This window comes from Quercus lobata, chromosome 7 (assembly GCF_001633185.2).
Source record: "Quercus lobata isolate SW786 chromosome 7, ValleyOak3.0 Primary Assembly, whole genome shotgun sequence".
NCBI classification, from domain to species: Eukaryota; Viridiplantae; Streptophyta; class Magnoliopsida; order Fagales; family Fagaceae; genus Quercus; species Quercus lobata.
This window is the reverse complement of record NC_044910.1, coordinates 39,132,854-39,144,719: the sequence shown is the minus strand read 5'-3', so window position 1 is coordinate 39,144,719 and position 11,866 is coordinate 39,132,854. Positions and strand designations below refer to the sequence as shown.

The 11,866-nt window shown below is 40.6% G+C and overlaps 1 protein-coding gene across 1 annotated transcript; it reads right to left on the bottom strand.

The window, feature by feature from the left end:
• Positions 1-609: 609 nt before the first annotated feature.
• LOC115952029 (MDIS1-interacting receptor like kinase 2-like) lies at positions 610-3,494 on the bottom strand. The gene is made up of 2 exons (XM_031069125.1): positions 1,313-3,494; positions 610-1,090 (listed from the first exon to the last, which is right to left on the bottom strand). Exons 1-2 carry the CDS (start codon positions 3,492-3,494, stop codon positions 675-677), a joined length of 2,598 nt encoding a protein of 865 aa, XP_030924985.1. The 3' UTR covers positions 610-674.
• Positions 3,495-11,866: the final 8,372 nt, after the last annotated feature.

The following is an 11,866-nucleotide window of genomic DNA, read 5'->3' as shown; positions in this document are numbered from 1 at the left end:
AGAATTAGAATTTATTGCCTAATGGTGGCGACCTACTTCACTATACAGACAAATCCGTTCATTTAGATCTATCTTTTATTAAATTTGCTATGTATGTTTATTTTTATTTTTATTTTTTTGTAAAAATTCTCAAATTAAAAGTCATAATAAGGTCTCGATTACTAGAAGGTTGAATTAGTAGGTCATGGGGTTACAAAAACAACAAAGGTGTTAGCAGTGGATGATTGGAATGGAAAAGAATGGGGGAGTTAGAGGTATTGAGTGTGTGATTGTAATGTGGGTCGAAAGAGGATAACATCATATTGGTGTAATTTAGAACGGATAGTGCAAGTAGAAAGTCTTTCATTATGTTTATGTGAGAAAGGGTTACGTGTGTTGGGAGTAGATAGCAAGGGAGGTAGAGATTTTATTCATTGTTTTCCCTACAAATTTTTCATTATTATTGTTGAATCTTATGTGAGTAAGTCAAACAAGTATGAAATCTTTGAGTCAAGCATCAAGCATATAGATCAGCCTTTGCAACCTCCGCGATTACATTAGAAAAGTGGTGAAGACTTAAATTTCATATTACAAAATATAGGTTGCAGATTATAAAGAACAACAATTACAACTTACAAACAGAATTTTTAAGCTATTGTAATTGTAATACACAACAATTTTTTCATAGAAGCTCATCAAACATTATCTTTCTCAACCAGAAAACAAGGACTTTCAAAATGGGTTTCACTCTCTCCAACCATATAAGTTTCTTGGTTTCTTAGCTGCCATACTGAAACTGCATGTAAGGGGTTCATTATTGGTTTCTTGTGACAAAGAAATTCTTGAGACACTGATTTCATTGTCGGCCTAGACTTTGGTTTAGCACGTAAGCAAGCAAATGAAATTGCAGCAACAAGAAAAACATCCTGTGCAACCAAACGATTTGGAGGTGGGAGACGCTTGTCTAATATTTCATTTAGCATCACACTTTGAGGTGATGATAATGATGTCAAGAGTTCGCCTGGATGCCTTCCCATTAATATTTCTAATGCCACCACTCCAAAGCTATAAACATCACTTTTTTCAGTCACCTTCATAGTGTAGGCCAATTCTGCAAATATTGGACAAAAAATAGGTATGAAAAAATTAATATCTTTCGTTTAACTTTAATCTCCTTTTTTTTTCTAGACGTTTGGACAAAACTTGCTAGTGTATAAAACTTCCATCATAAAAGTAATTGTTTCTAACTAGAATGACTATTTAGAAAGCTCTACATTTGACTATACATTCAAAATAATATCAAGGATAATTACGAAAATAATATATAATTCACCTGGAGCAATATAACCGTAAGTCCCAGCCATTAAAGTTTGATTGGAGGTATCTGAATCAAGGAGTCTAGCTGTGCCAAAATCTGACACAAATGCCTCTAACTCAAAATTCAATAGAATATTGTTGCTTGTTATATCTCGATGGACAATTACTGGGACACCTTCATGATGCATATAAGATAATGCATGTGCTGTACTTTTGATTATGTTCACCCTCTTCATCCAATCCAATTCTACAGCCTCAGCATTGTTGTGTAGGACACAAAATAGACTTCCCCTTTCCATATACTCATAGACCAAAAACATGCATCGTTTGTGCAAACAATAACCGTGCAGTTTCACAATATTCCGATGTCGGATTTCCGTTAAAATTTTGACCTCATTTCTAAAACTCTTGTCAAAATTTGGATCCTCAGCCTCTAAGCGATGAAGTTTCTTTAAGGCAACCACTTTACCATTAGGCAACTGTGCTTTGTAAACACTACCATAACCACCTGTTCCAATACAATATCTAATGTCAAAGTCCTCTGTTGCTTCAATGATGTCTTCATATGCAATTTTTCCATCATAATTCCATATTGAGAACAAATCCCCATTCTTTGTTTCCCTTGACTCAGATGACATTTTCCTAACTCTACATCGAGAGCGGAAAAAATACCTAAGAAGTAAAAACGTAGTGAAAGCAAGTAAGGGAACAAAAAATTTTATTTGATGGACAATGGATCTATTGTTGCTTGGGCAAGGAGGGAAGCCTTCGACATCACCACATAAATCTTTGTTGCCGATGAAGTTTGAAGGTGCACAAGTATAGTAGTAGCCACACATATCTGGGATCTGACCATGGAAAGAATTGTGGGAAAAGTTCACTTCTGTTACTGAATGTGAAAGATCCGGAATATTTCCAGTAAGATTATTGTTGCTGAGATTCAAGAACTTTAAAGTTTGTGAATCCCCTAGTTTAAAAGGAATTTCCCCACTGATAGTATTATAACTTAGGTCCGTAGCATTTAAAAACTGAAGGTCACTAATTTGAGATGGAAGGCTTCCAGTTAAATGGTTATGGCTCAATTCCAATTCACTCAACCGCTTGCAACCAGCTATTTCTTTGGGGATGGAACCACTAATTTGGTTCCCACTAAGGGACAAAGTTTGCAAGCTAGTTAAATGACCTATAGTCAAAGGGATTGGACCAACAATATTGTTATTATTGAGATGCAAGTCTTCCAAATTCGTCATGTTGCCTATTTCAGGAGGAATGGAACCATTGAATTGGTTCGAATCAAGAAACAAAGAGTTCAAATTGGTTAGATGACCTATTTCTAGTGGAATGTGACCATTGATTTGATTCATAGAAAGAGACAAAGAAACCAAATTGGTTAGATGACCTATAGACAAAGGGATTGGACCAGTGAGATTGTTTTCTTGTAGGTCCAATTCCAACAAATTCTTTAGCAATCCAATTTCTGGCACTATAGAACCATTGATTTTATTAAAAGACAAATCCAAGATGGAAAGATTGGTTAAAAGGCCAAGAGCAGAAGGGATTGCTCCGGTAAATTTGTTATCACTCAATCTTAATTCTAGAAGATTCTTTAAATTACCTAATCCTTCGGGTATGGAACCACTGACTAGATTAGAGGAAATGTTAAATGCCTGTAATCTAGTGAGGTTTGCAAGTGAAAGAGGTAACTCACCGATGATAGAATTTGAAAAAATGTCAAATTTCACTAATTGAGTGAGGTTTCCAAATGAAGGAGGCAACCTACCTGTGAGATTATTAAAGGACAGATCAAGGTGGGTGAGCTTTGAAAGGGTGCCTATCTCAACTGGAATGCTCCCCGTAAGCCAATTACGAGAAAGATCAAGACGGACTAAATTTGGGAAGGAAGAGATGTTGAGTTTACTGATCTCATCTCCCTGATAGTACCTACCCCTGTCAATCTTTATGACGCTTCTACCAGCATTGCACATGATTCCATCCAACTCGCAATGATTTAAGAATGAATCGTTGGAGTGATCACTCCACCACCCACTCTCCAGGAGAGCCTTCGCTTCTAGTTCAAGCGCTGATGAATTAGATGCTGCCACAGAGCCAGCTGCAATAACCATAGTTGTGGAGTGCATCAAGATATAAAGAACCCATAATGCTACTATCAGAATAGAAATGGAAACAGAGGGAGCCATGTTAGAGTTTATGATTGATTGATGAGTGCGTTGCAAAGGGGCAAATGTTTGATTGAAATACAGTCCTTACCAACCCAAGACTGGAAGTCAATTTGACAAATGTGCTACATTTTTCTTTTCCTCCCCTTTTTTATTTTTTATTATTTTTCTTTTAGCTTTTCTATTTTTTACTTTGAATGAATACCAACGTGATTATCACGAAGCATCGTCTTTTTTAACCCTGTTGAAGTGCAGAAATTTACATGAATCTACCGGCATGATTTCCACGTAATCATCTTGGAAATTTCGTTTTGAATAGAAACTCATAATGCAATTGTGCCCCTGTTAGATTACTGACAGTGGAATTGCTGCGAAGATTGCAATTTTTTGGGGGGTGCAAAGCACCGTGTGGGTCCAGCCCATATGCCTTGTCAAAGCTCATTTATGACTTTGCCTCCAAAAGTTTTCAAGTAAGCCATGTCTGTTCATGGGACACTTAAGCATGTTGGACACGCTGAAGGAACAGTAGCGGAGTCACATAGGGACCAAAGGGGGCCTTGGTCCCCCCAAAATATTTGAAAAAAAACTAATATATATATATATATATATAGTAGAGTTATTTTAATAAAGAAATGCTATATTTACAATATTTTTACAACAAATTTTAAGTAGCAAATTATTATCGGCTGTTACGGGTACGCAAAAAAGTTATTTAAGTTGTAAATTAAAATTAGAACTAGTAACAACTTATCACTTAAAATTTATTGTGAAATTATTGTAAAAATATTGTGAATGTTACACTTAAATTATTCTCCTCCCCTAGATAACCATGTGTATGGTTAAAATACTTCATGCAAAAGCAGGTGTGTAGCTGTGTAGGCTACTCCCACTTTACCATGTACTTTTATTTTATTTTTCATTTTGTTTGATTTGACTTTTCTCATATTTTTATTTGTTCTTAAAATATTAAAATAATCAATATATCATAACATTATAAATGTATATGATTAAAATATATTATTTTTATCATTTAATTTATATATAAAATAATATAACATGTTGTGGGGCCCAATAATCCATGGACCAGGCCCATTTGCCCTTAGAGAGTCCAAAGGCCCGAGCCGAGGAGAACTACGGCCCAAGCTCTACAATGCAGAGCACCAAACATTTTTGGGGTGCAGCCGAGGACAACTCAGTCCTCGGCAGATCCAAAACCTCACCAAAAGAAGAAGGATAAAACCGGTATAGGGCCAAGCTTAAAAGAGAATCTAAGAATATCCGGGAAAGCTGCTCTCATTGCCATTCAATGCGCTGCCCCTGACAGAGCCGTACTCTTTAGCTTTATCAAACCATCCCCAACAATTCCGGGATTAGACTGATGGGACAAATGTCAGTTCTTGTAAAGATTGACCCTACACGTGGACGAAGGACAACGAATGCAAGCTAGTATAAAAGAAGAAAGTAAGTAAATCTGAAGAGGAGTCCCATCCCACCTCCAAAAAAGAAAGACTACATGGGGGAGAACATCTCAACAACACCGGACTTCACGGAAGAAAGTCCGTCGTTAGGTAACCGGGATAAGGCCTCAATGGTCCTTGGATCAGCTCCGAGGAGTCCCACCCCACGGGGTATGACGCCTTAGGGCTTAAATGTTCACGCCCAACTCCCTTTTTCTACATAAATTCCTCTAAAGCCATGACCAGGCATCGCCCCTTGACCAGCGGCTAGTTTTTCAAGCCCACTCTCTACAAATCATATTGTGAGGGATCTTTCATATGCGAGCCCAACATCATTATTGGGCCGCAGTGGAATCTTGACCTTACAATTGGCGCCGTCTGTGGGAAAGCTTGTGCGCCGACGCAGGTGGCAGTGAAATCAACTCATTGGCAAGCAGAAATTTTTGGGATCTCCTCCGTCTCCGGCGACATATAGTTGTTGCTCCGACGTAAACTTTTGCTAGGGGCTACGCCTCGCAGTGCTAAGGGCGCGGGCGTCTCTAGGGGCTTCCAGCCTCAGGCCAACTGTCCCCGCCCTGGTGTAGGGGCTGGTGGTTGAAAAATAAAACAAGTACATAAAAAAAATCTTACAAGTTTTGGACAGAACCAAGGCCTTGCATGGTCCTCGGACTCAAGCCTATGGGGAAACCAAGTACATAAAAAGATCATAAGTTTTGGACAGAACCAAGGCCTTGCATGGTCCTCGGACTCAAGCCTATGGGGAAACCAAGTACATAAAAAAATCTTATAAGTTTTGGACAGAACCAAGGCCTTGCATGGTCCTCGGACTCAAGCCTATGGGGAAACCAAGTACATAAAAAAAATCTTACAAGTTTTGGACAGAACCAAGGCCTTGCATGGTCCTCGGACTCAAGCCTATGGGGAAACCAAGTACATAAAAAAATCTTACAAGTTTTGGACAGAACCAAGGCCTTGCATGGTCCTCGGACTCAAGCCTATGGGGAAACCAAGTACATAAAAAAGATCATAAGTTTTGGACAGAACCAAGGCCTTGCAGGCCAAGTACATGCATGGTCCTCGGACTCAAGCCTATGGGGAAACCAAGTACATAAAAAATCTTAAGTTTTGGACAGAACCAAGGCCTTGCATGGTCCTCGGACTCAAGCCTATGGGGAAACCAAGTACATAAAAAGATCTTATAAGTTTTGGATAGAACCAAGGCCTTGCATGGTCCTCGGACTCAAGCCTATGGGGAAACCAAGTACATAAAAAGATCATAAGTTTTGGACAGAACCAAGGCCTTGCATGGTCCTCGGACTCAAGCCTATGGGGAAACCAAGTACATAAAAAAAATCTTACAAGTTTTGGACAGAACCAAGGCCTTGCATGGTCCTCGGACTCAAGCCTATGGGGAAACCAAGTACATAAAAATCTTATAAGTTTTGGACAGAACCAAGGCCTTGCATGGTCCTCGGACTCAAGCCTATGGGGAAACCAAGTACATAAAAATCTTACAAGTTTTGGACAGAACCAAGGCCTTGCATGGTCCTCGGACTCAAGCCTATGGGGAAACCAAGTACATAAAAATCTTATAAGTTTTGGACAGAACCAAGGCCTTGCATGGTCCTCGGACTCAAGCCTATGGGGAAACCAAGTACATAAAAAAAATCTTACAAGTTTTGGACAGAACCAAGGCCTTGCATGGTCCTCAGACTCAAGCCTATGGGGAAACCAAGTACATAAAAAAAATCTTACAAGTTTTGGACAGAACCAAGGCCTTGCATGGTCCTCGGACTCAAGCCTATGGGGAAACCAAGTACATAGAAAGATCATAAGTTTTTGGACAGAACCAAGGCCTTGCATGGTCCTCGGACTCAAATGGGAAACCAAGTACCATAAGTTTTGGACAGAACCAAGGCTTGCATGGACTCAACTATGGGAAACAAGTACTATGGCACATAAACCTCAAGATCCATCCGAAGAGAACTCCTCGTTAACAGTTGGGTCAATCCCTTAATTGCACGGGTTCCCCGGTCTACCCTCGGATCCCCCGTGCCAATGGGAATGGTGCGATACGGTACAGCATATTACCCGAAAGCACAAAGTCCTTCGCTACTCGACTATCATCTCGGACGAATTGTTTAGAGTTTATCGTTCTCGGAATTGGTCTAGCGTGCATCGCACAGCACTCAACAGCTATCCCGGTTAGTTCCATGACTTTAATCTATTGAGGATTACCATTGTTATACTTGATAATATTTGCGAGTTTAAACTAATAAGGATTTGTGTTAAAGTATTCTTCTGCCCAGAATATTGTTAAAGGCAGGCTTAGACTTAATATTCAGGCCCAAAGTGGTTGTTGCAAAAAAAAAAAAAAAAAAAAGTATGTATAAAGAAATAAACACATCTTTTATTAAGACAAAAGAACAGTACAGTGTACAATAAAAAGCTGAAACAAGCTCACATTAGAGTTAACTGCGTAAGTAAAAGAAAAGTACAAAAGAGTGAAGATGATGCCGAGGAGATATCTCAGAGGAGAGATTGGCTACTGTTCCAAGATGTCGTCTAAGGAAACCTTTCCTCGACGCTTCTACATGCCCATAACTCAGGCAGCCAAAGAACCTGACCTCAGGCTAACACCATCTACAGAAAAGGTGCAGGGAGCCGGAAGTTGGGAAGCCCCCGCAAAAATTTTCCTGCTACAAGGCAGACGGCGCTGATGGCGGAAATTCCTTCTTCGGACATACCAAAAATCTGGCATGACCAGAACCTGCTTCGGATTTTGACTAAAAGAGGGAGGAACCCCATTTTCCTCCTGTCAAAGCGAAGGACTGGCTCGAATCTGTGCCATCCTTGTCCATACCGTATCGCCTTGAGGATTCGGTGCCTCTGAAGCGCGCGGAGACCTTTCACCCCCATCCACGCCTCAAACATCTTGCTTTAAGGCAATGGCACTAGAAAGAGAGATCGCGGATATGGAAGAAATATGGTTCTGAGGAGAACAGGAGAGTTCATGTGCAAGTGAAGTGATCCCCTATCTTATTTATACCCAGAAGTGAACCGGTGGCATTTGATTCGTGCAAGTTTCCAAGGAACGCTACGGACGAAGCAGACTTGGCTCAATTTCCAACTTCATCCTCAGCCGTAGGATTTGAAGATCCTCGAGAAGGCGCACCTCGAACACTGGGACGCCAAAAAGTACCGCGTGACCAAAGACTACGGAAATGCCTCTTAATTTGTGGGCCTGGTAAATTCGCGGCCCAGGCCCGTTCTGCATGGAAGCCCACGGACTATGGCCCACACCAAGGAATAACCTTTGCCAAGGACAACTTCCTGCTCGGCAGCTTATGAGACACCTGAGGAAAGAGCATAAAGTTTTGGACAGAACCAAGGCCTTGCATGGTCCTCGGACTCAAGCCTATGGGGAAACCAAGTACAAAAATTATTATTATTACGAGTTTTGGATAGAACCAAGGCCTTGTATGGTCCTCGGACTCAAGCCTATGGGGAAACCAAGTACAAAAATTATTATTATTACCAATTTGGACAGAACCAAGGCCTTGTATGGTCCTCGGACTCAAGCCTATGGGGAAACCAAGTACAAAAATTATTATTATTACGAGTTTTGGACAGAACAAAGGCCTTGTATGGTCCTCGGACTCAAGCCTATGGGGAAACCAAGTACAAAAATTATTATTATTACGAGTTTTGGACAGAACCAAGGCCTTGTATGGTCCTCGGACTCAAGCCTATGGGGAAACCAAGTACAAAAATTATTATTATTACGAGTTCTGGACAGAATCAAGGCCTTGCATGGTCCTCGGACCCAAGCCAAGGGGGAAATCAACTGCTTGGATAAGAAAAGATTTGGATTTCATAAGGTGGGCTACTTGATAAAAATGTCAGATCACTTGACCCACGGCTTAAACACCATAAAAGGTTAAGGACAACAAATTGTGAGGAAGGTGGTGGAACGCCCCAGTATTCAATGGCCTAAGAGGGTTGTTCATTTAGTGGGCGGTATGTTTTCAAATGGTTATTCCTCACACGGCATCAAGCCTTCGTTTCTCTCCTCGGCTAGCAGGGGGTAAGTATTACTTTTTACTGGTCTGCCTTATTGTGCCAAGCACTTTTATTAAAATTATGGCAACATCTTTTTATTATTAAATATTTTGGTCTTAGTCGTCATTGATTTAGATGCGATATTATTGAGCCGAGCAGCACTTGCAAATTTATAAAAACAAAGAGACAGAATATGTGAAATGAAATAACAACAAATTTTTATTAATACGAAAAATTATTACAACGTACAAAAAGGGGCTCAAACAAGCCTATACAAAATGTGAACTACCTAAGTAACATCCGTAATACAGATATGTAAACAGTCAGGTGTCTTTTAAACTCGTCTTCAAAGTCTCTCCAATCTCTGTCTCAATACTGCTCATATTACGATGAGAACCTTCTTTGGAAAAAACGAAGAAGGAAATAGTAAGGAAGAAATCAATGAAGAAGATGGAGGAGATGAATGAAGAAGATGGAGGACATGAGTAAGGAAGGAGGAGAAGAAGAGGGAAGAGATAAAAAGAAAGAAAATGAGCAAAAGAGGGAAAAGAGAAAGCACCAGAATGGAACTGGTGCTGGGAAGACTATAAGAGGAAGGCGAAGGAGGGCACCAGTGAGCAAAGAGAGGGAGAAGCAGAAGCACTTCGCCCCTGCCTCAGCCCTGACTCCTAACAAACTGGTGCCATGTTAGGTACGCTCGTGAGGAGCCGGGTGGTGCTGATATTGGGTGTTCTCCACTCAGTCACGCCGAGAATTCGACGTGATGAGTCCCTGCTTCGGATTTTGGCTGAAGGGAAGGTGAGACGAATCTTAAGTCTCCGCCACCCTTGTCCTGACCGAGCCATTTCAAGCTTTATCAGAACATGGTGTTTTGAGGAGGGGCATGGTTCCTTCATCATTCGTTATGGTAGGCGTATACTGATATGGTGTATAACAAACGGGCTAAGCAGACGCTAAAGGAGGCTACGGGTTTCAGATCTCAGAAGGAGGGAAAGGAGTCTGCACGAAAGTGATGGCCTCCTGCTTGCCTTCTTATAGGAAGGGCAAAACGGAGGATATTAAATGCATTCTAGTTTCCAAAAGAATCTGAAGAAAAATGAGGCGTCCGTTCCATTTCCCCACCTTATCAGATGAGCCGCCGGACATAAATGAGCCTCGTAAAGGGGATTCATTAAGGGCGCGTCTGGGACAGCCAAGCGGCAGGAGTAGATCACAAGCAGATCAAACAGAATCCCTTGAAAACCGGCTAACTTCCTGGACAGGTGGAAAACCGCTCACATAAATGCGGGGTTGAACTAAATAAGCCATATTAAGGGCCCAGGTTTGCCAAAACCCTCCTTTCCAACCCGGAAGTCGGATAGAAGGGTTTTGAGGGGCTATTGTGGGGCCCAATAATCCATGGACCAGGCCCATTTGCCCTTAGAGAGTCCAAAGGCCCGAGCCGAGGAGAACTACGGCCCAAGCTCTACAATGCAGAGCACCAAACATTTTTGGGGTGCAGCCGAGGACAACTCAGTCCTCGGCAGATCCAAAACCTCACCAAAAGAAGAAGGATAAAACTGGTATAGGGCCAAGCTTAAAAGAGAATCTAAGAATATCCGAGAAAGCTGCTCTCATTGCCATTCAATGCGCTACCCCTGACAGAGCCGTACTCTTTAGCTTTATCAAACCATCCCCAACAATTCCGAGATTGGACTGATGGGACAAATGTCAGTTCTTATAAAGATTGACCCTACACGTGGACGAAGGACAGCGAATGCAAGCTAGTATAAAAGAAGAAAGTAAGTAAATCTGAAGAGGAGTCCCATCCCACCTCCAAAAAAGAAAGACTACATGGGGGAGAACATCTCAACAACACCGGACTTCACGGAAGAAAGTCCGTCGTTGGGTAACCGGGATAAGGCCTCAATGGTCCTCGAATCAGCTCCGAGGAGTCCCACCCCACGGGGTATGACGCCTTAGGGCTTAAATGTTCACGCCCAACTCCCTTTTTCTACATAAATTCCTCTAAAGCCATGACCAGGCATCGCCCCTTGACCAGCGGCTAGCTTTTCAAGCCCACTCTCTACAAATCATATTGTGAGGGATCTTTCATATGCGAGCCCAACATCATTATTGGGCCGCAGTGGAATCGTGACCTTACACATGTATTTGGTTGTAGTTATAGATATTTTTTTATATATTGAAATTTGAATGATTGTTTCTTTTATTTAAAAATATTTAAATTATTAGTTTTTTTTTTAAATTTTAGTCTTTATTTTTATGGGTGATAATTTAATTTGAAAAATCTAGGTTCATAGACAAGTTTAGAAGATGGTAATTTAGAAATAATACACTTTTGGGTTTTGATTATTAAATTGTATGTACATTATTATTAGTATGGATATAATTAATATATACAAAGAGAAATAATTAATTGTATAATTTTATATTCTCCCAATATAAATTCCTGACTTTGCCACTATGAAGGAAAAGAAAAAAAGGAAGCCAAAAAGAAAAAGAAATGCCATTCGGCCTTGAGTGGAGAGTTGAAGCAAGAGAGCCACTTTTGGCCATTTTGTGTGAGTTCCAGAGTGAGCAAGAAACACAGAGAAAGAGAGTTTCAACTTGAGAGTTGTAGTCCGAAGAAATGGAGAGATACATAGTGACAGTGTGAGAGAGTGAAAAAGAAAAATGTCACATTTTTCTTTGCTCAAGCTACACACATAAGGAGGATAAATTGGTGGAGTTTTCTTGGAGGTTTTTAAGTGCTACAACCATGGAGAGTTGGAGTATTCAGAGGAAGATTTTGCTGCTGATATTGTGGTGAGATTGTATTTTACTCCTTGAGATTTAATTTGTTGTGTATCCAATTTATTGTGGACTCAAGTTTAG

What these genes read in the sequence shown, in the direction of transcription:
- LOC115952029 (XM_031069125.1), bottom strand. Translation starts at nt 3,494, where the DNA reads ATGGCTCCCTCTGTTTCCATTTCTATTCTGATAGTAGCATTATGGGTT. An exon ending in TTACGGTTATATTGCTCCAG is followed by an intron (nt 1,091 to 1,312) that starts GTGAATTATATA and finishes CAATATTTGCAG; the next exon opens with AATTGGCCTACACTATGAAG.